Source organism: Vanacampus margaritifer, chromosome 6 (genome assembly GCF_051991255.1).
Source record: "Vanacampus margaritifer isolate UIUO_Vmar chromosome 6, RoL_Vmar_1.0, whole genome shotgun sequence".
In the NCBI taxonomy this organism is placed as follows: Eukaryota; Metazoa; Chordata; class Actinopteri; order Syngnathiformes; family Syngnathidae; genus Vanacampus; species Vanacampus margaritifer.
The window spans coordinates 22273933-22298724 of record NC_135437.1 but is presented as its reverse complement, the minus strand read 5'-3'; the positions used below and the strand labels follow the sequence as shown (position 1 = coordinate 22298724).

At 39.2% G+C, this 24792-nt stretch overlaps 1 protein-coding gene across 3 annotated transcripts in view; it reads right to left on the bottom strand.

The window, feature by feature from the left end:
• hipk3a (homeodomain interacting protein kinase 3a) overlaps window positions 1-23958 on the bottom strand; it is a 30106-nt gene extending 6148 nt beyond the window's left edge. Inside the window, exons 1-17 of one of the 3 annotated variants that reach the window (XM_077567747.1) lie at window positions 23604-23958; window positions 17692-18617; window positions 17389-17580; window positions 17130-17311; window positions 9901-10024; window positions 8472-8591; window positions 7024-7110; window positions 6679-6863; window positions 5750-5915; window positions 5532-5652; window positions 4991-5082; window positions 4654-4808; window positions 4404-4553; window positions 3718-4062; window positions 3353-3514; window positions 2949-3223; window positions 890-1041 (exon numbers count right to left, since the gene is read on the bottom strand). In XM_077567747.1, the coding sequence (XP_077423873.1) occupies window positions 890-1041; window positions 2949-3223; window positions 3353-3514; window positions 3718-4062; window positions 4404-4553; window positions 4654-4808; window positions 4991-5082; window positions 5532-5652; window positions 5750-5915; window positions 6679-6863; window positions 7024-7110; window positions 8472-8591; window positions 9901-10024; window positions 17130-17311; window positions 17389-17580; window positions 17692-18615 (3432 nt within the window). In that variant the 5' untranslated portion in view covers window positions 18616-18617; window positions 23604-23958. Of the gene's footprint in view, window positions 1-889; window positions 1042-2948; window positions 3224-3352; window positions 3515-3717; window positions 4063-4403; window positions 4554-4653; window positions 4809-4990; window positions 5083-5531; window positions 5653-5749; window positions 5916-6678; window positions 6864-7023; window positions 7111-8471; window positions 8592-9900; window positions 10025-17129; window positions 17312-17388; window positions 17581-17691; window positions 18618-20446; window positions 20541-22953; window positions 23019-23603 lie in introns of those variants that run through there. The other 2 variants (XM_077567749.1, XM_077567746.1) reach the window with 2 other exon arrangements.
• Between the last annotated feature and the right edge of the window lie 834 nt (window positions 23959-24792).

Sequence of the window (24792 nt, the reverse complement as noted above, 5' to 3'; positions counted from 1 at the left end):
ATCTAGCACAATACTAAGCACAATTCTCAACAGCATTGCGCTCTACTGAATGTAGATGTGTAAGAAATGTGAGAAATTTTGTACTGTATAGTTGGATTCAGTATTTTCTTGTGTTTTTATGTTGAATTCTCTTTTGTTGTCATGTTTTGCCTTCCAGCTCTTTATTTCTGCTGCTGTTGTTTTGAATGTGCTCGACAAAAAAGTTGAGGAGTTGAAAATGTGATGCAGCGGTTGTTTAAAGATCCATAGTTAACATCCATGCTAATTTCCATGAACCCGTCTATGGCGTTATGTTAGAAGACTTATATTATTATGGTTTGGTTGAACATTTTGGTCATTAAATATACAGGTACTATGTTTGATCGTCTTTTGCTTTATGTGTCAATTTTACAGTAAACCTCAACTGGTAGTGACGAACAGCTTGAAGCAAACATTGCTTGTGTTTTGGCGAGCTGCTTGACAACGAAAATCCTCCAATTACTTCACAACAAGAGTGGAGAAAAAGCACTAAAGAATACTCATGTTTCAATCCACCTTATTCCTGCGGGCTCTGATGGAGAAAAAAATTATGTGCGTAAGACACCGGAAGTAGGTGGGAGTGATTTGTTACAGTGGCTTTATTTACACGGAGAAGTTTATTTAAATTTTTAAATACATATTTGTTTGATTTTCTAAACAATCGTAGCATTTTATAATGTCTTGCACAGTTTTTGGAACTTGCTATGTTGGTGGTTGTACTAACAACCACAGGTAGTTGAATCTGGGACGGTCTCTATATGGAGCTTTTTCACCTAATCATGGCTGGGTCTGGAAAGTATTCCTTGTGACGAACGCAGGTTCACTGTCATTTGTACCACTTAAATAGCAAATATAAAGAAGGCAACAAGACCTGTCCAAGGCTCAATGGGTGCTGGTGCTGCTGCTGGAGTTTTTGTTGCCACGACATAAGGGGTGTGGATTGGAGGAGGGGGATGGAGGAGGCAGTGCTCTGTTGTCCTGTAATGTTGCAGCGCCCTTTGGATCGGGACCATGACTCTAAGACTTGATAGAAAATAATTTTGTCAGTTAAGTCGCTGTACAAAGGTCTAAATATTCTTTACACTGCAAGGAGAACTGCTGATTTAGTCCGCATGACCAAGGCTACAGACAGGGGAAAATAAAAATTGAGAAAAATGTCAAACAAGCATGCAAAGTAATGCAGTACTTTATATTTGGAGGACACGATCCCCTTTAGACTTTTATAAAGCTGTAACATGACAAATTTTGTCCGAAGATCTTCTACTGTAAAAGCATTACAGATTTGAATGCATGAAGACTGCAATGCAAATTGTACAAAGCTGGACATTCATTTCCATGTACAATACAGTAAATGAATTCATTAGGCAGATGTGACTTTGGGGCACTTAAAAATGCATTTGCTTTGTTTATAGTACAGCAGCCTTTTTTTGTCGTGGGTGAGAAAATACATCATATTGTATACTGTTAATGTATCTTATTTCCTATATTTTAAACTACATACACCTTCTTCTGTCTATAATGCTGAATCAGTGGAACTGAGCTGACTGATTTTCCTGCAGGATAATAAAAGTATCTACCCATTTACCTATCCATGCATCATCCTGGGAGCTAAGGTGCCACTATATGGGGGCTAGGCTCCAACAAAAACATTCTCTTCAAAAACAAGCAAATTGTGAACCAATTACACAACGGTGGCTTTAGACAATCTTTACTATATATCATGAACCTAAACACAAAGGCTAGACTTGTTTATTAGGGGGTGAAAAATGCATCCAGCTTTCCCTCCGAGAAGAGTAAATTCAATTAATCAAAACCATTACAATTTAAGTACTGTACTATTACAGATTTATAGTAAAGAACCTTGAATTAAAATATGACAACATTTGAAAGAAGTATGCTATGTAGGAAATAAATACATTTGAAATCTACTCTGATGGAGGGAAAGTCACCAGTTGTCAGAAACATCAAATTTTACTAGTTTGGATGCATCGAAAGATAAGTGAGATTACGTCTGCTGGTTTACAGTGATCACCTGTTGAGACCTCTATGATCCACTAGAGGGCGGTAAGCCCCTACTGGTTCCATCTGGCCTGCAGAGTAGACACCCAAAACACCTAAGTGGCAGACATTCAAATGACATTTTGCACTGCTGCAGGAATCAGACCTGGAGGGTCAGAGCTCATGACTGGCACAAAGATTGCCATTTAGTGCATATGTAAAAAGAACAAGGTATCAAACAGTTATGATTTGGTGGATTGTAATGATAACAGACTGCTGTCTAAAATCACAGCAGTCAGAACTCGGCTACTGCAGTCATTTGCCTCATTTGACTATTAATTATGTACGACGGCATATTAAGGCCACGTCTAAATATTTTTTTTTATCATGAGGGCCATGATAATATTCTGAGAAAGAATTTACAAATTTACGAGAGAAAAAACTTGCGGCATTATAAGGTGGCAAATTTGCGAGAGAGAAAAAAATCACACATTTCCAAGAAAAAACTAACAATTCCGACATGGTACAGTGGCAAATTTGCATGAAAAAAAACTCTTCCTTCCAACATGCATAAGAATGTTGGTAACGTTAGGACCACTGTGCTCATTTATATTACATGTTTGGGGGAAGTGTCGGGAAAAATAGCTAAATATTGAGTGTCCACGTGTGCACATAAAAGCACCACATTTGTTACGTTTTACTTTAATTTCTATGTCACGGTGAGGGCCGATCAGCAACTGTTGGTGGGCCGGATGTGGCCAGTGGGCCATACTAACTTACTGCCTAGAATTGGTCTAAAAAGGTGAATTCAGATTGGCATTCCAAAATTCTTTTTAGAAACATGTGAAGAACTCAATGAAATTAAAAAGTAGCCGGATAGTCGTTTCTTGTTTTTATGACTTCATTTCAGCACTGAAAGTGTCAATGCTAACCTGATCTCTGGAAACGCTCCTGTGTTCCTTGAGTGTTGTTGTTTTGGACTCTCATTGGTGGAACCACCATTGTCCTGACATCTCGAGGCCTCCGACTCTGCACTGCAGGGGAAGGCAATGGTGCTACCACAGCAGCCAAAGTTGGGCGGCTGTTGTGGTTGCTATTGTCAAGGAAACAATACGGACTGTTTCCATGGGGGGACGTCGAAGTGTTGGATGTAGGGGAGCCCTCTACAGTTTCACAGCCACTCTCATGACCATCATCTTCAGACATACTGTACACAGAAGAACAACTTGGTTGGTACAGTCAAAATGTGTGTATTTTTACTCTTGTGGAAACTTAACACTTAAAATTATTTGGACAACAAACACCCACAAATGGAAACCAAAAAAAACCCAAAAACCTGTTGGGTCTTTTGCAGGGTGACGCAGATGGGCTGGAGTGCAGAGAGTTGGATGCAAATGAACTGGTGCTGAGGCTGCTGTCAGGACTGCTCAGCGAACACACTCTTTCCATCGTCACACTGGAGTTTCTGCATACCTCACATACACACTGTTCTTTACGCCTACATTGAGAACAAAATAGGTTATCTTTTTTGAGGGCACAAATCTAGTCTGTTTGCAACATTTACAGGTCAAGGCTTAGAATTATGAAAAAGGTTAATTACATAACTGCCTTTTAGCTTATAATCAATGCTAAAATGTTCTCCATATTGCCTTTTCCTGGAATAGTTTTTTTTTTTTTCACCATTACAACAAAGATACTCACCCTCTTAGACAGCACAACTGTGGCTTGTCTTCCTCTACCTCTTCACTATCTGTAGGTTCACTATGGATGCTGACCACACTGTGCGTCGGACTCGGTGTGTCACCCATGAGAAGCGCGACATCTCGCTGCAGCTCTTCGTTTGGTACATCCTCTTTGAGGCAGCCCACCCCCTCTTGTGAATCATCGTCCTCCTCCTCCGAATGTTGATGTGTGTGCTGCTGTGTTTCCACCTGAGGTACCGCCCTCTGAGATTTGCTGATTCCCGACGCAGCCTGACCAACAACATTTGCCATTTTGGGGGATCGATAGTGAGATGTGTGGATGTTAATTGGGTGGGACAGGTTCCTTTTAAAACAAGAGGGAATACATAGTTAAGTTAGGTTCGAATGAAGCTACATAGGAGCAGCAATGTCTAATAGCATATGTCGATAATGTTATACCATTCAATATATTAGGAGTGGAACGGTTCACAAAATCCACGGTTCGGTTTTCGGTTCAGTTGTATGTAATTTTAGAAAAATCTATTATGTTTAATAATAATAATATTATTATTATTATTATATTATCATTAAACGGAATGCAGACGGACTGAATCAAAAATATTAAACCGATCGGTTTTAACGGTTTTCAAAAAACGCTCGACCCTCTAATATTATATGCTCTATACAGGACTAATAAACACTCACCTGTTATGATGTTGTTGCCTGTTTCTTTTATTAGCTGACTGGGGCCACACGACATGCGCTATGCCAACGTTGAGAGGCTGATGTGCAGAGACAGCTGGCACATGATTGGTCAGGAGCGGCTGCTGCATTAAGGTACTATAACGTACTTTCCTGTGTTAGTCAAAAATAGAGTAACCGAGGAGAAAAAGCAAAACACTTTAGTGCTGTACTGCTGGGTCTATCGAATGCAAATTTGACACTTGTGACTAACCCCCACTCTCTGATTCTTGATGCGCAGACTGTGTTGTCATTGATTAGGGAAGACGTGGGTGGTGGGACAGGGTGAGTCGAGGGCACACCGACTGCGGTCATCTGTGGCCAAGGTGCTTGTACCAGGAGCTGCTGACCCCGATTTGACCAAGCTGGCTGTAAAGACAGGACAGAAATTCCCAATTATCATATTAGACATCTTATTGAGGATTTTTAATATAGCAACCACAGAGATGCTTTGTGTTGGAGCAAGAAATTCATAAAAACAAAAAAACACACTGTTAGTAAGTATGAATGTATATGTTGGGGGAGATGTAACTGTCTAGTTCATGTCTTACCTGTGTTATTACACTAGGCCTCACTTGGAGGGCCTGGAGAGGAGCTTGAGGTACCATTGGAACTGGGTAGCTGACCGATTGGTTAAGGTTACCTTTAAAAGAACCAACAAAAATAAATTCAAGACCAATAATTTACATTTGTACTGTATTTCCAAATGATCTGCTAGTCTAGATCTGCTGTCCTCAAGTCATACTTTTCAAGATAACTCTCGTACTTGGTGTGTTGTAGTCTGTTTGGTTATCCAGATACTGTCATCCTAACTTATCAAACAAACATCAGTTTTGCTCCACTTATTTGTACTGCTTTAATTGCATCACTAGCTAGTCCGAACAGTGTACAGCAAATTTGTCCCGTTCACGTTTTTGGAGCAGAGAAGAGAATGAGGCCACATAGTTTGTTGGGACAGATATTGATACGCTTGGAATTTTTACTGGGCTTTTATACTTTTGGTATTCAAAATAAAACATGTTGCAATGCTTTGTTGTCTCCGGATACTTCTTCTTTTAGCGATACATCTTTTAGCATTTATGATCTATATACCTTGAATGTTGGGTGGACAAAGAAGAATGGATGGGAAGGAGTCACTGCACCCAAACTGACCATTCCTTGCCGTTAGAGCAATCCCAGGATGCAACACTGAAGGAGCTGATTGAGCAATAGGCTGCATTGGAAACAGTGAAAGAAAATACAGTAAACTGGTGTTGGCGTTTATTTTGGTGGTGATAACCACACACAATAGACACATTGCAAAACTTCACCTGAGTGTGGACTGGGATGTTGTTGTAGCCCAGAGGGAGGCCTGAGGAAGTAGTGGGACCAACAGGCGGTCTGGAGAAATGAACGGTATTCTGGTTCAACGCATCAAATACTGTATTGCTGGGGCGGCCATGGCACACGTCCATAATGCGAAAAGATGACTGCACACTGATGAGAAGAGAGCAGAGAAAGTGTGTGATCTACACTACCCTCCAAAAGTACTGCAACAATGAAACTAATTAGTTTACATTTTGCTCATTTGGGTTTCACATCAAAAGGTGAACAATAAACGAGGGATAAAAGTGTACATTCAATAAACAATTAAGATGGCATTATTTGTAACTGAATACTACCATTTTAGGTGAGTTAAAGTATTGGAACAGATAGACCTAAAATAGAGTGAATGATATTCCGTTTATTTAAATCCTTTGCTTGCAATAACTCCAAGCTTGTCTGGCTTATTGATATTATGATTTTGCATTCTTGTTTAGTGATAATCCTCTCTTTATTCTCTGGTAGCAGGTCGAATGCATGCTCTGTAATGTTTATCATGAGAAGTGCCTGGACAGTATTAAATGTTCTACTTTTTTTTCTTCACCCTGATGAAATTGCTTATTGATTTGAGTCATTATCTTGCTGTATGTTGAAGGATCTCCCAATTAGTTTGTATTTTTCTTTAAATTGTGACACAAAATGCTTCTGGCTTTCGACAGAAACAATAGTAGTGTTGTTTCCAAAAACTTTCACAATAAAGACCAAGACACCTTTTTTTCCAGGCTTAAAAACAGTATCGCATAAATGACCGGTTAGTTTGACCTGACATTGTGTAAACTTACATTTGAGCAATCCCTTTTTACATATATGCGGAAGAGGGCAATATGCAAATTTGTAATGTGTGACACGGTGTCAGAGTCATTCATCAAAGGCTTACTGGTTGCTATGTGGGTGGTCCAACAGATGAGTCATGGTGAGGAAAGGGTGACTGAGGACATTGGAGGGAACAGTTCTGTCCTCTGCATCTATCAGCAGCATGCTCTTCAGTAGAGCGACAAACTCCCTTCTGTCTGTTTTCTCTGCCTGTATGTCACTGTTGTCAGGACTCAACACAAAGTTCACCTGAAAGGAGGGTACAGGGAAACGATCAAAGAAAAATATGTATGAGAATGCCTGGAACCACATTTACTTAAAAATCTGATGGCTATTTGAGTGAGGAACAATTAATCAGTGTTCGGCTAGAACCTTACTTGATCCCTACCATATGTCTGTTTAGACTTACGTGTGCAATGTCGTCCAGACAGCTAAAGATGTATTTTCTGGCTTCTTTGGATTTAAGTCTTGTCTCTTTCTCATGCTCTTCTGTTGTCTGGGGGAAAAGCAAGTAAGTAAGTACATTTTATTTATATAGCACCTTCCACAGACAAAAAGGTCACAAAGTCACAGATTAAATTGATCACAATAAAAACAAAATAAAACAATCAAATACAAAAGACACAAAATAAAAGTCAAAAAGAAAAAAAAAAGTACCAACATTTTTAAATAATAAAGAATTGTATAAAAGACAAAACGGCTTAGGATTTCGTAAAGCGTCTATATTCAGCGGCTATTGTCTACATACTCATGTGGGCTAAGAGAATGTGTGACCAAGAGAAATAATTTCAAAACATTTTCCACTATTAATATGACTGGTTTTGTACAATTCACTCGAAAAAATTTTTAAGGGAGATAAAAAAATGAAACAATGTGGTCACATGAGTGCACACCCTTATGACTTGGCATATGGCTATGTTCAGAAGTAACCAATCAGTATTGAAACTCAAGTTAAATGGAAGTTATCACAAATTTACCGCCATCTAAAGTGCCTCTGATTATTCAAAATAAAGTTCCGATGTTCGAGTTGCTGGCTTGTCGAGATGACGTACAGCTGATTCTATTGACTTCTAATTTGTAAATATATAGCTACTTAGAAAGCATGTTGCTGCTGCCACAATTTTTCACTGTGGGAATGGTGTGCTTTCGGTGATGAGCTTTGCTGTGTTTGGACCAAATACCTTTCGGAATTATGGCAAAAAAAGTTCAGGCGCATGTCCTCTCCCAAACGTGTGAAAATATGTTACGGAATGACAAAAACAAAGATGTCTGTGTATTGTGAACACGAATCACCACAGGTCCACTAAGACCCGAGGTGCATCAGAAAGAGAAGTTCTCTACCAAATGTATTCACAATTTGAAAACAAAATAATTGTGTTGCATCTTCAATTTTGAGGCACTTTTCCATTACAGGCCTTGCTTGTCCTGGCCTGGCCTTTGTTGCTTCTCTAACACAAAAGGTACCAATCATTTAAATGTATTAACTGCATGAGCCTCCACAGCTTTCAATGTGTGGGATTCTGACATGATATTTCATGTATCTCAGCCACTAACCCAAAAACATTAAGAACAGTTGTAATGTCACTATTATAGCCCATATCAAATGCACAGAAAGTTGGAAGAGGTTCTGAGAAACTGTTCCATTATCACTGTATGGCCTTAAAAAAGTGTAATGGCCAAAAAATAAAAATCACACCACATGGGCGGAACCAGGCTGTTTTGGTTTAGAACCAGTACAATGGAAAGGGGGCATTTGAAAGCACAGTGTTCAGTTTGATTAAAATCGACTATATAAGAACACTAAAAGAGAACCTGATACAAGGTAAATAGTGTATATTTTCATCTGTGTGCATGTACTTTTAGTCTCCAGGAGGGGTACGCAGATTCTGATTCTTTACAGAAGAAACGGGAGGTCTTGGTGCCCTTGTTGAGCAAGTGCTCTGCAGGTAGGCCTTGGGTCTGAGAGATGTAGCGGATCTGAGCGAGTCAAGACAGAAAAAAAAAGTCAATGTTTATTATGAAACATAACAACTGAATTCAACTTTGGTGGGATGTTATAAAAAAATGACTAAAAGTAGCCAATGTTTGACAGAGAAACACATTGCAAGACTGAAAGATAATCTCACTGGGTACAAACACTGATTTAATTTCATCGATCCATTCTGGCCATAAAGTTTGAATGATTAATTTGTTTGTTTTCGTCACATAAACACAATATTTCAGACAGCATTGGACTCAAGACCCTCTGAACACGCGCAAAATAATCATAACTGTGTCTGCAAACTCCATGATCAAGCTTGTGGTTATAAATACATTTTGCTGTGTCGTGTGATAAGCAATGAGCTGTGGCATTGGGCAGCATACTTTGAGGGGCTCAAAGTGCAAGTGTAAGCGAGTACTGAGTGACATGCACACTAGAACAACTACTGTGCAAACATTTCATATGGAGACAGCTCAAGTGTATCTATCAAGGATTAGCATGCTGAGAAAATGATAACTGATTCTGATTGCTACCGAGAGTTGCGTCAATATTAAAAAAATACAGGAATACAATGTCACTGTGAGCATGTTGTAGACCTTTCCCAGGCTCCTACATTCCCCTTGGGGGTGGAAATGAAGTTGGCGTCCCAGTTGTGGAGTTAAGACCACACAACACTGTTGTACATTGCCAAGAACAATTTCCTGATTCACTTAAGATTTAAGTGGATTTTCATTGCTTGATCTGACTTCCATCATACAGTGAGAGATAAAGCGGTCACAAAAAAGTATGACTTAAAAATAATAAATAATAATTATAATGACTACATACTACATGTACAGAAGTTGACAATAAAGATACAGTATACTTAGTACTTGGACGCAATCTCCTGGGAAAAACTTTACTTTAGTGTAAACTATTAACTCATTCATTGCTAGCCCAGTTAAAATAGATTTTTGACATCTATAGCCGTCAATGGCAGTGAATGAGTTAAAAAAAGAAAAGATTATTAAAAAATGAGCGGTGTCCGGCGATTCATTTTTTTAAATTGTAAACAATTGCATGACTTCAATAGTTAACTCACAATTAATCACAAATTTTATATCTGTTCTAAATGTACAATAAAAAAAATCTAGGTTTTCATGCTCTTGTTAACAAAAACTAATAGAAATAGTTAAAATGAATTTTGACATCTATAGTCGTCAATGGGAGTGAATGAGTTAAAGTGTACCTTCGGTGCCCCATTTTGAGGTATTACTGAGGAAACGGAGCAATATTGTTAAGTTTGGTAAATATGAAGAGTATTACCTGATCGTATTCCAAAGCACCGGGGTAGAGGGGCCAGCCCAGGAAGAGCTCTGCTATAACGCATCCCAATGACCACATATCAATAGCTTCACAAAATGGCAGGCCCAAAATAATCTCTGGAGCTCTGAAAAGAAAAAGAAAAAGAAACTGAGGTCATTAACAGGTTACCTCTTGGTCAGAGCTGCTAGCAACAGATCAAGTAGCGGGACCTACAAGACATCATCTTTCAGGACTTTTCAAGGATGTTTGCTTGGCAACGATCAAAAGAAACTGCTCAGGGAGTGAAAAATAGATTCTTATAAATGAATAGTGATTATTTTCATTATAGAATAACAACAACAACGTAATGCTTGTGAACGTAGAAAACGTGCAAACGCATGATGAGGAGCAGCGCCTGCCAGGGAGTCTACAAGACGCACGTGATGGGACAGCGCTTTGCCATATATAGTCTACAATCACACAAAACCAAAATTGATGATTCCATTCAGTGGGATTACAATTTGATTCGATATGATACGACTGAAACCATCATCTCTATTAACCTGCAACATGAAAAGCTTTTGTTGTGGAATTTTCAGTAGGTACGCGAGATCAATAAACTAGTCATTGTCTTTTGGGTTTCTTTATTTTTTTAAGCTTCTAATATACACAAGTCTTACAGAGAAGTCTCTTCAAGATAGTGTGTATGAGTGCGCAGTAAATTATCATGGAAAAAATGTATGTAGCCGGTTTAAGGATTGAGGAGGGTGAGTTAGACAGGAAGACAAGCAGTCTTAAAACAAAAGTAACTGTGTTTTCTGTGTTGAGCAGGCTTATCTGTCAAGGTCACTCCGTTCTTGCTTCATATACAAGAAGTGGAAGGCCCATTGTTAAAAATGCAGGTGTACACAAAGTATAAACATGCTATGTTAATAAAAAATAATTAATTTCCATAACACTTTCTAAAGTCCAAATTATTTAAGTTAATTAAATTCCACGAAACAACAAATAATTAGCAACATCAAAACTATTTAGTTTGTTTTGTTTATTTAGCACAATTTAAAAGCAGTGCAAGGCAAGAATGAGGCTGAAGGGGTTTGAACTAGATTTCTCACAAACGACGATTCAATTTGTACAGTATCTCCATTCTCGACACATGAAGTGTGACATGATTCGACAAACGATTTACCGTTTCGAATCAGTTTTCGTTACACTCCTAGCGGCAATATTATTTTAAGATGTGGTTTAGCCTAAATTTTTAATATTTACAATTGAAACGCCACTGTTGCCTAAGGCTTTGAAAATCATCATCACATTTATGTTTTGTTTTAATAAAAGCTAATGGAAGTCAGAACATTATATTGGGGAAATAATTGTGAGATTCCCAGCCCTGGTAATTTCCGTGTTTCAAATATGGGCAATCGGCTAGTGACTTTAGACAATATTAAGTGATTTGCAGTTCTCAAGATTTTAAAATTCACCCATAAACAGTATTAACATTTAGAGTAAGTCAATGTAGTGGTTGACACTGACCCTTCTCTCTTTTTCAAAGTAGCCACAAGAGACCCTGTTTGAGCCTACTTTGTCCTTACATGTTTAAATGAGTACAAAGGTTGAAGAAACAATTGCACAGCAAAAGATGGCCAGCTGATTGTAGCTTGGACTGTAATGGAGGACATATTGGAGCCAAGCAGCTAAGGACAGAAGGGGTGTTCAGTGCTCTTTAGTCAGCCGAGCACAGCAGCAGCAAACACATTGTCTCAAACTCTTGTGTACATAAAGCATCAAAACTTTTGCGCACAGTGGAGCGAAAAATGCAAAGTTTTTTGTTAGTTTTTTTTACCAATAGTAGCCATGTTATGAGTAAATATTACAGTAACCGCAGCCAGCTAAGTGCTTACTTTCTTTATATTAATTTGCCCAAAAATATTTCTGTTAAGTGATGCAGAGTGCTAGTAAAGAAGACCATATGTTGTATGCTTTAAAAAAAAAAAAATCGTAACATTGTAAGATTACAATAGCAGTTGTGCTTTCAAATACTATGTCTGATAAATTCGTCAGGCTGCGCAGAAGACAAAGCATGTGTGTACAAGTGGACATTACAGCGTGGGTTAATTGCGCAATTCAAACAACTAGTAAACCCGCAATAGTAGTAAGAGGCAGCTGTACGAAAACAATTGTTTGTTATGCCTGGGCACAGTCTCTGAGTAATAGTGCTACAAATAGCAGCCACTGCTGTGACGACCACAGGGGGAAATGACAGTTACCAAGCAACAACTGGACCAAAGACTATAATAATAGTCTAGTATGGTCATAAATGGGGGCACTGCTTGCCATCGTGTATGTGTGTGTCAAAAAGTGGGTGTCTATGTGTCTCCGCACGTACATATACAAATGTTGCAGTACAGCTTTTATAGCACAATCTTCTTCTTTTTTTCTGGACTATTTGTCCTGGAACAGTCAATAACCGCAATTTCCTATCAATTCCATAACAAGAAGACGCTAGATTACGCAATGAAACAATGACGCAATGTTTTTGTTCATTCAATACAGAACAGAACAAAGTGCAAAATACATCACTGAGTTTTAGGATCAACAAAGGAAGAACCTCAATGAAAATTTCTCAAACAAAATTGTTTATCGTTATAGCTCGTCGTAGAGCAGGACCGGATTCATTCAATACCTTGCTTGAATGATAACCAAATAAAGGGTATTCCTCAATTTACGAACACAAAGGGTTCAGAGAGGTTGTTTGTAAATTGAATCACATTAAATTTTGTTTCCAAATTAAATTTGATAATTTTTTTTAAATAAAATAAAAATTGTAAAAAAAAGAATAAAATAAATTTAACTATATACCTTATATATACTTTCTATACAGTACATAAATGAAATTACATCATCCATCCATCCATCATCTGAACCACTTTTCCTCACAGTACATTAAACTTTTACACAGTACAATGCAATAAAAACAAAATAAATATGCTTATTATACATAGATGGTGGAGGAGTTAATGAGTTGAGTTCATGTGAGGCTGCTGAAGTGGAAGACAGTGTAACTATCCCACTATCCAGCCTGTTATCCATGTCTCCCTATTTGGCACGCAGCTGATTCCAATGACAGCTCATCAGCAAGCTCTAGAGAAGCCAGATAATCCTCACCTGCGTTGGAATCGGGAGACATGGAAAACAGGCCGGATAGTGGGCCCCATGGACCAGGGTTGAGAAACACTGGCTCAAGCCTTATCCCCACTGTCTCCAGCCACAACATGTTACTTGCTATTAACACGGCAATGGCTGGGCATTTGAAAGCTCTGATGAGCATGAACCGTCCAAAAATGATTTTAGATCAGTTTTCACCAAAAAAATCAAACCTCTCCATCTCCAGAACCACAAAGTGTGTACCTGGCCATTTCAGAAATTCAAACAAAACCAAACGAAAGAGAGAGACAGAGCCAGAGAGAGTGAGAGAGAACGAAGAAATAAGCAAACATAAACAAGGGAGGTGCCTGTATGTACATTGTCCCCAGGTTATCCAAGTGTCGTAAAAAGCAAAGGCCTCCGTGTTCCCCTGCCATAACAGCTCATCACAAAACACAAAAATACTGTAACAGCATGAAAACATGCAAACCTGGCTCCAGAACTAACTGGTCACACCAGAGAGCAACTGTTGGGACAACATGAACACCGCTGCAATGTGAAGATAAAAGATGACATTTACTGTCTATGTGTGTCATTGTCTTTCACTACAACAAACAACTAAGCTAACATGGGGCATTCCAAATTAGCCGAATTAAAACTCTGCCACAAGTGCAGACTGCTAACAAAAGAAACATATGAGTCTGTTAACCACATCATGTAATGCAATACCCAAAAGAGTTTGAAAATTTTATTCATCTTCATTTTGATGCTGTCTGCAACTGTGGCTGTGGGAAAGGGAATCACCTCATACGTCAGTTAACATCCCATCTCAGAGCAAGCGCTTAACTGTCTAACAACATGAATACTGGTATACACATGAATGAGCGGGACTGTACAGTCCCCACTGTTATGGATTTGAGTGGTGTGTGAATTGATGAGATGGTTGCAAATATTTTGAATTATGAGCTATATAATAGAAGGAACAGCAGCTTTCATCCACACATCCTTTTGTAAGCAGTCTATGGCTTTGAGGGGAAACAAACACACACGTGGCTTCTTACTTGACGTAAAAATCAAACTCTACTTGTATTCTGAAACAGTGGACTAAGGCCTAACAGTGTGAATCAAATAACTCAAGAGACGATATAGTCTAAAACAACACCTCTTTTTATCACAGAGAAGCTCTGTAAGCATCCTGAACAGTCTTTCCCCCCCACCTGATCTGCTTAGCTGAATTATTTAAATAGCCCAGTTCTCCATTTACATCGTGTGAGCTGGTTTTACTCTTAGGCTTGAGTCACAGTAAGCAGAGCATGATCTGAGAATAGTTTCTGAACAGATTAAGGGGGGGAACAGATCAAACAGATACGATGAAGCCATTAATATTAAGAAATTACCGGTAAGACATTTAGCACATTATACTGCCCAGGTTTTTCAGTTGGTCTTCTAGATAATTGACCGATCATTATCATTTATTTTGAATTCGTTCCATTAAAAAAAGATTAGCTTTTGTAAAGCCCGTATCTCACTGAGCGGCGAATGCTTGCATTTGGGGTTTTGTTAGGGCTCGTAAAAGGTTGCAAATATATTCAATGTTTTAAGGACATTTTCAACATGTTAAAAATGTTCTTGAATCCATTGTTTAGCCAACAGTGACATGTTATGCGTTTACAAAACAGTCCTAAACATTTGTAAATGGTAGTAAGATGTGTCGCCAATGCTAGACTCTACGTTTCAAATGTATGCAAACCACTTGTAGCGTCAGCACCAGGGAAGAGGAAACAAGACACAAGGAGGAGGTGCTCGTAACCTATGCTCATGTTCAGACTTGCTGAATGGAGCCTAACAGTGTCTCGTCAGTGGTGAGTGTGAGTTTGTGAGAGTCAAAAGTCAGGTTTCTATCCAATTGTTTCAAATTTTTTAAGCAAATTTACTGAAAATGCGCAAAACGGACATGCAACTTATGCCTGTTTCCATCTGTTCTTCTTTTGCGAATATTGAGAGGGGACTCCGACCCTGTAGGTGGCGGTGTACACCATAAAGATGGGATCCACCAATAATTTAAAAGAAGAAGAAGACCAGGAAGCGACTGTGCCGTGCGATGACGTCGTACGAGTTTGCTTTTGTAATTATTGATAAAACATAGCGTTTCTTTGCTGTTTTCCATCTAAAATAATTCACTAAAAATTTATGTTTCGTCATCCCCCAGAACATACCTTACTTTATCGTCTGACATTGCTTTGGGACTAAAAAAAGTACGTGTGACGTAATGTCCGGTCACAACGTGAGACGAGTATCCGGTCTTGTCAGCGGTTATTCACAAAACCTGTTTTAATAGTCAAAGATCGCGTTTCCCTTTTTTCGATACGCTTCAAAATCCACCCTCTCTAAGCGTAAAATCTTTTGTGCAAATCTTGGGCCCTTTTTCGAATTTCTAGCGTTTCCATTCAGTTTCGCATTTCTTGAAAATTCTAATAAAAATGGGTGGATGGAAACTAGAGCTGTCAAACGATTACATTTTTTAATCAGATTAATCACATCTTAAAATTTTGAATAATCACGATTAATCACTTAAATAAAAAGGCTGTTTCAATCTAAACATTTTTCCGGCCAAATTTGACGCGCACCGGTTATGTGTTAATTCCTGTGACATTTCATGTTACAGACGGAGCTTGTTTTAAAAAAAAAAACATTATGCCAGGCTAGTATCTTTTTCTCTTTTACCTCTAACATCTCTTGATGTTGTTTTTAAGTAACTACCGTAGCGATTTCTGGAAGAGAGTGAGGAAAAGAAACTACTAGAATCATGAATCAATTTTTTTTTGCCATATCACCCAGATGTACCTAGATTGATACAGATTTGTGGTTTAAGCAGGTTAAGCAGTCAACCTAGTCCCCCATAAAGTTCAAAAGACGTAATTTCACACATGCGCTGTTGACTTTTTGTTTAGTTCATTCATTGTGTAACCTGCGTGAAGTATCCAGCCTTTGGAGCTGGTACCCAGTGGCACTTACATGAGCACACCCAGGCACACACAGGAATGTTGAAATGTTTTTCTTGGATCCAAATATGGGTTTTCACATACCACACTATTCAGCAGACTGCACGTGAAGTGACTTCCCCCATCGCCAACCGCCCAAAATTGTCCCCTTTTCTCTCAGCAACGGTATTGGCATTGCTGCCATTGCTCAACATCAAAATGCAAACAAACACAGAGCCAGACAACACACACAACAAGCACAAGAGCCACATAAAGCTGTATGTTATGCAATAGCTTTCAGCCCCATGCTCACCCCTGTCTCGAGGTGGAGACGTGAGAATCTAGCTTTTACTGATACTTACAGCACACTTTCTACTTTACATTTCTAGATGAACAGGTTGCTTCAGATCAACAGACTGTGCTAAAATGTCACCAAGCAATTCTGTTCTGAACAAAGTAAAATTGTAAGTTGTGCTCCTTGCACAAACACTGTAACAGAATGTTGCACAAGTGGAAGGAATAACCTGCTCCAAATCAAGGTACTTGCTAAGACTTGTTAGAGAAAGCATAAGTGAATGGGTTGCCTGCAGAAATACTTCTTGGCATGGCAACTAACTTTGCAAAGGAATAAAAATGAGCCATCAACAACTAGCACTAAATATAGAACTAGTTACCCATGTTGTTCTTTTATACTTTGTAGCGATAGTATATTTTAAACAAATTTTCTTTTAAATGTGTGGTGATCATACTGAGAAAATAAGTGATTCATTTTTTTGTTCCTCACTGTCATTTTAGTTCCCTCCGTTATGCAAGAGCAAATAAAAGGTGTGACTTCACTTGTTGAATGTGGAAGAGGCACATATGAATTCAGGCATGCATTTAGCAATGCAAACAGACAAGACAGAAAATGGGAATTGGACCAGCTCAATATAGGACAGCGTGACTAAGTGAAACGGCAAAGTATTCGGTCACATATGTGCAATGCATGCAGGTTCAGTCATACCTTTCATAATACTATGTGCAATGTGCCTCCATTTTGTACTATGACCCATATTAACCAAATACAGGTTTTTATTGTACCTGATGTTAAATGTTTACCTTTGACTAAAAGTGCCATTGTCTCACCTGTAGTATCTGGACTGCAGGTAAGTGGAACAGACAGCCTTTGAGACATGACTGGCGGATCCAAAGTCAATAACCTTAACTCTGTAGGGCTGTCTGGACGGGTCTATCAGCATGATGTTCTCCGGCTTCAGGTCAGCATGAATCAAACCGAGGGATTTCAGTTTCTTTAATGCTGTTGCTACCTACAAAAACAATGCACCAACTTTCATTTCGGATTACAGGTTGCAACTACCATTGAGGATTCTTTATTAATCATTACCTGCAGCAAAATGGGCCTGATGATTTTGAGTGGCAGTGGGCTGAACTTGTTCTGCTTGAGGAAGTCATAGAGGTTTTGCTCCAGCATCTCAAACACCAGACAGGTGTGACTGCGGTGCTGAAAGCACTCTAGAGCGCGCACCACGTTATGTTCATCTGCATTCTCACTGCTCAACCGGGCAAGTATGTCCACCTGTAAACAAAAAGGCATGTTAACTTCACATGAAGAAATTAAAAACCTACATTTTAACATGCATGTCTCCTAAAGTATTAGTCAACATATAAGCAAACGGTGTATTCTCACCTCAATTTGTCCCTGACGTGCATATGATGGGTGGTTCTTCAGTATTTTGACAGCCACTACTTCATTCGTTCCCCTTTTCCAGCACTTCACCACCTGACCAAAGGTGCCACGGCCAAGGAACTCCAACACCTCATAGCTGTGTTTCAATGAGCAGAGAACCTCGTGCTGAACTAACTTGTAGTCGCCATCTCCTGTTCCTGATCTGTTCGTGGTAGCCATTGCCTCAGTTGTGATGTTGGACCTGATGTTTGTCCCATTCGATTCATTCCCAATACCAGCCGATTTCCCAACTTTGTCTTGAGCAGGCAGTGCCCCCTTACACCCTAGTTTAGCAACATCATGATTCCCTGTAGTGGTCTGCAACATTGTAGACGAAGCAGGCAGTGAAGGTAGATCAGATACCTCCTCCACTATCTGCATGGCTCCAACACAGTTACTATCCTGCTTTAGTTCTACAACTTCACCTCTCTTCTGTTTGCATCTCTGGGTTACACCTGAGTTTAGGTTTACATGTCCCCCAGCTGCTTCATTTGTGCCCCTTTCCTTCTCTTCAAATAGTCTCTTTTCGTGTAGTCCTTTGTTCTGACAATACGACCCCTGATCTTCAATCCCAGCTAGGTCTTTTTCTCTCCTCTCCAGAGTGCGCAATCCCACTGGACGAGGACTACTTTCGTCACTTTCGCCGATTGCTGTTGTCCAGTGCAATCTTTCAAAGTCATCAACTGTTGATGGGAATACGTTGTTGGGGTAGGCAATTCCGTAGTTGACTCCAATCACATAGGTTTTAGGTGGGGGTGGTATGGGAAAGGCTCTGGTGGTGTTATTACTGCGGTGGGCTTCCCCTTTGTGTTTGCTGTTGGTTCCTAAGGCACTTGTTTGAGCTGAGTGCAGGTGTGATGGCTGAATCAAGACTTGTGAGGCCATACCTGAAAAGAAAAAAGTAAAACCAGTCTCATTAAGTCAATCAATCATTTTTTGACACTTCTCCTGTAAAAGAATACAAAGAAAACATTTGACCCAAAAAAATCTGAGTTAGAGTCCGAGGCAGGGTACACCGAGGACTGATCACCTGTAAATCAGAGGTAACTTGCCATCTCGTTGACGTGAGTTTGTGATGCTAACCGGCCGCTAAGCTAATGTGCTCTCGACGAAACGGCGTAAACATGCACATTTGTGTTATTCATACCAGCTAGTAATGTCCAAAAGCAATCACAAAATTTTCTCGCTCCTCTGATCATTAACCAATCAGAGACATTCACAGCAAAATAACGCTTGCAGCAGGGTTGCCGGTTACGGCAAAATAACCACTGCATAAACAATCTCAGGGGGAAACATTTTTCAACAATATACTTGCCTGAAATGTACAGAGCATGACGCCACAGACTGGCTGCTAGCGTATATATATATTTTTGCCTCTACAACGCGAGGATCAACCACACATGAGAACATAATGGAATTTCTTGACTCATGCAATTTGCCACTGACTTCTGAAGGTTTGCGTTTTCTTTGTATTTGCCAAGTAAATGTGCTTTAAGCAGGTATGTTACAATTAGACCTCGCAGGGTAAACACTATCTGGCCTGTTTTTATTTCCATTTCATTCCATTGCGGTTGCTATATTTGCACTTTGTTTACATTTCAATTGTGAAAAAACTGTGGCTTAATATTGTACTGCAGTAAAAGTGCTATTATTCCGAAGCACCAATTACAAATCAATTGTTCAGAAATGATTACCAATATTGTCAAAAATATAATCACCGCAAATTTCTTTGAAATATCGTGATATACTTTCTAGGCCATATCACCCATCACTACTACTTCCACAAACATAATCCACCAGAATTAGTTTTGATCCAAATTGAGTATTTCAAACCACATCAAATCTTGAAGATTCAAATCCCGATTTGGAAATCCGATCCTTCCATTAAACCAGATTGGTGCCTGTGTTGGCCACCAGCCCAAATAAAGCATCAATCAATAATTATGTCATCTTTTGTTCATGCACATGTGCAAGTAGCTATGATGTTAACACTGCATGTAGGACCGTAAATAAAAAATATATATATTTACATTTTAATACCATTATTCCAGAGGGGTATTTTTGTAGTAGTTTACTATTTTCTTTATTGCTCAACATGTTGTGCTGTTGAGTCATTTTCTCAGTTCATCATCTTCAACTCCTGATGTTGAAATACTCTAGTCTCCTAATTTTTCAGTAAAGGTGCTTTAAAACTAGCAATTTCAAAACAATGTAAAGGTTGGGTACCGCTGGTTTAAACCTTAATTACAGCATTTTCAGCATTTTTTTTTGACATCCGTCATCTATACACTATTCAAAAACAACAAAAGTATTACAGGTTTTAACAAAGTTGTTGTAGTTACACACACCCTGTCTGAAAGGTTGAGCCAATATAGCACTCTTACAGAAAAGGGGAACTAGTATACTGTAATAGGAGATGAGAGAAGCCTGTTGTAATGTAGCGGGTCAGTTTCTCACCGAGTAAAACCACAAAAGCAAGCAGCATACAAGAACACGGTACACCATAAGGCTGACCCATTTAATATATAAAAAACATTCAGCCTACACATTTCACTAGGCTCTTCATACTACAAATATAGAGTTGAAAATTTGCTCTACATTAGTCTTGTATCAACTATGCAGTGCTAAAATTAAAATGACAACCAAACACAGCAGCAGGAACATTTTAAAGCACAAATGCCATATCAAGACATGGGTCTAAGATTGCGTTACTTACACAAACCTGGAACTGAAATGTAAGGCAACAATTCAAGCCATGAATGCTTTAGTAAAAAGTGACGAGTACAGCCTTTCATGTGGTAACTGGACACAATTTTACTGATTTACAAAGACAAAGATTGTGGTAACATCACACCTGGCTTTGAATTCATTCTGGCATGTCAAAGCTGTGCCTGCATTTTAATGTGTTCCTTTAGACTGTGAACATTGTGGTCTTGGCTCAATCACAATTTATTCAGAATGGCAAAGTGTAATAACAGAAAAGTCCTGCTGTGAATAACAACAAACAAAAAGGGACTGAAGACTGTTTTTGGAGTTCAACATTCGGACACCTGATGAAGTAAAATGAAGGCACTGTTTTGTTTGAAAAGAAATTGCCTCCGTGGAACCAGTGGCTTTTCGCAACTACTAGACCTGTGTCACATAAATTGGGTGTGCTTCAATCAAAAAACATCTGACCAAACAAAAGACATTGACTTTTTGAATACTGTTTCGAATTGATGATTTCTCCCATAGGAACTATTTGTGGTAGCCATAGTGGTGGATATAAAGTCAATCACCCCTGTACAAAAAGATTTTGTGATGGAACAAAAGGGAGCAAGATGTCAAAGAAAACATTTTCCACTTTTGTGACATATAACCTGTCCTGTATGTACATTACATTTCATTTGGAAAAACAAACTCTAGTCTTTTTAGTCTAACAGCGTGGCTCATCTTTTGGTGGCAATATTTGCCCCTTTTTTAAATTTCTTTCAAAAACAGCTCTAAAGCTGACAAACTGCAAGGGCATATATTCTGTGCACCGCCTTTTTCAGATCACAGATTCTTGATATTTGATATTTTCATTTGAAATTTGTCAGCCTCTCTGACAATTTTGATCCTCGTTTTAATTTTAAAGGGACATCCAGTTCTTGGTAATGCTGTGACATTTTCTCAACCGGATGATGACTTGTCTTCACTGTGCTCCATTGTCTAGTTAATGTATCGAAATTCTTATCTATACTTCTTCTGACTGATCACAATGAGATACCCGTGATGCTGTGGTGTGACATTCTTTGCCTGATCCTAAGCCCGAGCATGCACTTATGATGCGACTGCAACTACTATGAGACGGCATGGCTCAGTGGTAGAGTGGTCATCGATCCTCAGCTCTTGTGACCATGTCAAAGTGTCCTTGAGCAAGACACTGAACCCCAATTTCCTCCCAGTGATCCTGGCAGCGCCCTGCATGGCAGAAGTTGACCACTGGTGTATTAATGTGAGGTTTTGTAAAGCGCTATATAAAAACCAGTCCATTTACCATTACAAAAATGTCAGTAAAACACATTCTTAAATATCTGAACTTTATTTGGAGTTATTCAAAGACACATTAAATGGTGGTAGTTGTGTGCTTCCTTAACACGAGTTTGAATGTGATGTGTTAATTCTGAAAACAGACAGATCACCATTTATCAGAGGGTGTGCACACTTATGCAACCACATTATGTCAGTTGATTCTTTTCACTTCCAATTCTAGAAGATTTCCTTTCCCCTCCAATTGAGTTGGACAGGTCAGAGGTCATATTAAGAGTAGAAAAAGTTTTGAAATAATTTATCGTTGGCTCATTTTTTTCCCACATCACAAAAACCTGACATTTGAACAGGCGTGTGCAGACTTCAGCCACTGAAACCTCTTTAAACTATTACTGAAAATGCAAAACTGACTCGGAGCAAAGAAATTATATCAGCACAGGATCACAAATTAATTAACCTTGGTTTGACATAATGACTTTGACATTAGACTTCAAATTAGCTAGCATTTACTCTTCCCTTGGATTATTGAAAAAGTGTTTGGAGAAGAATGTGATAAACAAAGACGACTAACCAGTAGGGGTGTTTTTTTCAACTATTTTTCCAATCTGTTTTTTACCTGCAAGTTGATATTTACACAAAGCGGCTAGTGGCGGCCCATCTCAAATTTTGGCCTGCAACGCAAAATCATAAAACAAATTCTAATATTGCCCAAATATTAAATGTTTATGATGCCTCCAGTTTGAACTTGAGGTCATTATAAACGTCTCTAATATCAATGTTAAATTTTCTCTGAAATCTGAACTAATCAGTTGACCAGCTTCACGGAAAGGATCACTCAACTTTGAAGGTTTCATTTTACATATAAATGTGTACGCAGGAAGTTAACACAAATTAAAAATAAAATACAGTGCTTCGATGATGGTAACGACTTATTTTTAAGCACATACACATTCAACACCCACAGCTGCAGGTCTGCAAAAGTATAAATAGTGACCTGATGCAACAGACTAAGCAACCAGTAATGCAAAAAAGGCTCTCCACCATGTAGCTTCTGAGGACCAACTATTTCACCTTGTGTGTCCTTGTCATGCGGCCACCCGACCATGTCCATCAGAACTTTGCAGAACACTAAATTACCCCCCCCCCCCCCCCCCCCCGCACACACACACGTGTATATCCAGTGTTTGCTACAGCAGTAGCCTGATACCCTACCGCTTGGTGACCAGATCCATGCCTGAAATGGAGAGCCACGTATCACGGTGGATGCTTGTGGATATGGACACGCAAAGAACACCAGCTGGACACGCAGTTTGTTAGTGATCAATCTAGGACACAGTAACCATATGGGAGGGAGGGAGGGGTGGGTGGTGTTTGTGTGTTTGGGGGAAGGGCAGCAACAGTCTGGACACCTGTTGAAACCCGTGTTATATTTAAGTGACAGACAGCTCGAGTACTAGTGTTACTTGAAAAGTTCATGACTTTATTGAACGAATTACGATGTACTGTATATGCACCGTACATAAGTGTTACGTTAGCAGCTCGGGTTGCATAATACGGACCACTTCATAACAGGTCATAAGTTAGTTAGCGATCAATTTCACATCACCGTCGAGTTTGTCAGCTCAGCCAGACTACTCCAAATAAATAACTGTCAAAGCGTTTATCATTAAGTGTACTTAAATGTCGGCAAGCGGTTCGCGTCAAAGCTAACCTGCTAACGCAAACACGACGAAGTTGGCTAGCTTATTTGTTAGCAAACAAGCCAGGCAGTCGGCAATGGGCTAAATCATTTCGGTGCAGCAGTCAACTCTAACCACTAAAATCATGAGCACACTACAGTTTTATTTTTTAAGATGACTTACCTTCAGTAAGACCCGTAAACCAAATGAGTCATCGCGTCAAAGAGGCTAGCAGCGAAAAGCCACGCCACCGTCAAACCCTCCATCGGTGTTGCTGCTACTGCTATTGCTGCCATCTTGTTCGACGTCGAGTACAGCTCACTGACTTTTTGCACATTTGAAAGCTCCAAATAACAACAAATAACTAGCAGTTACCAAGGCCAGCCATGACCCGAGGTTTCCCGATACGTCCCACGTTTCGTCAAACGTTGCTTTTGAGTCTGCTCAGGGCGAAAAATCAGCGTTTCTAAACTTCTGCATGGTAATACGCCTTGTGGCTGACAGACGTAGGGGCTGCTGCTAGCTGTTGCTTCCTCGCATGTGTGGAATGTTGGGTAGGGTTAGGGGGAGGAGAGAAGGTGTCGAAATGTCAGCCAGTGACAACTGAGGAATTAACTAAACATTATAGTCTGGTGCGGTATGTCAGAACTATGCCTGAAATTAAAAGTTATTGCCCAAATTGTTGTTGTTATTATTTTGTTGTTGTCTCCTGTGTGTGGCTTGTTTCGGAAGTCAAATAATCCTGACACATCAGGGTTTCATTCCATTTTTCTTGCACCTCAACCTTGTTTTCTGGCACCATTTTCCAAATGATCTCCTCCAGGTTTATGTCACATACTATAATGTGCCCTACGAAGTTATACTGTCTACAATCATAAACTTGGTGTATAAAGCAAGCCTATTATTTAATCACAAGTATAATATCAATGCATGTTGAAAATCAAATGGCCACCAGAAAATAGCCGATTTTCCATAATTTTCAATGTTTGTTTTGTTATTATTTTATTATGTATATTAAAAGGGAAATCAGGTTTAAAAAAAAAATAAGTTATTTAGAATTATATGCTGTATGCACCCCCCACCCATCCCCCTAGTCTAAACATGTTAATAATATTGCATTTATGGTTCATGAATTAGGCCCCAAAAAATCCACCTGTTTTCATCTCAATCTCTGGGGGCACCCATTTTGCCTTGTAATGCATGCAGGCTGTTGAAAATGACATTACAATGCCTATAAGTACAAACATAAAAATAACAGTTTTTGTCCTGACGTTGTCTCTTCCCAACATCAAACCCCCGATGGTCTTATGTCTTATAATGTTTTTTTCTTATGTCTGAAGTGTTTTTAAAAGTGCATTTGTCCTGATAAGGG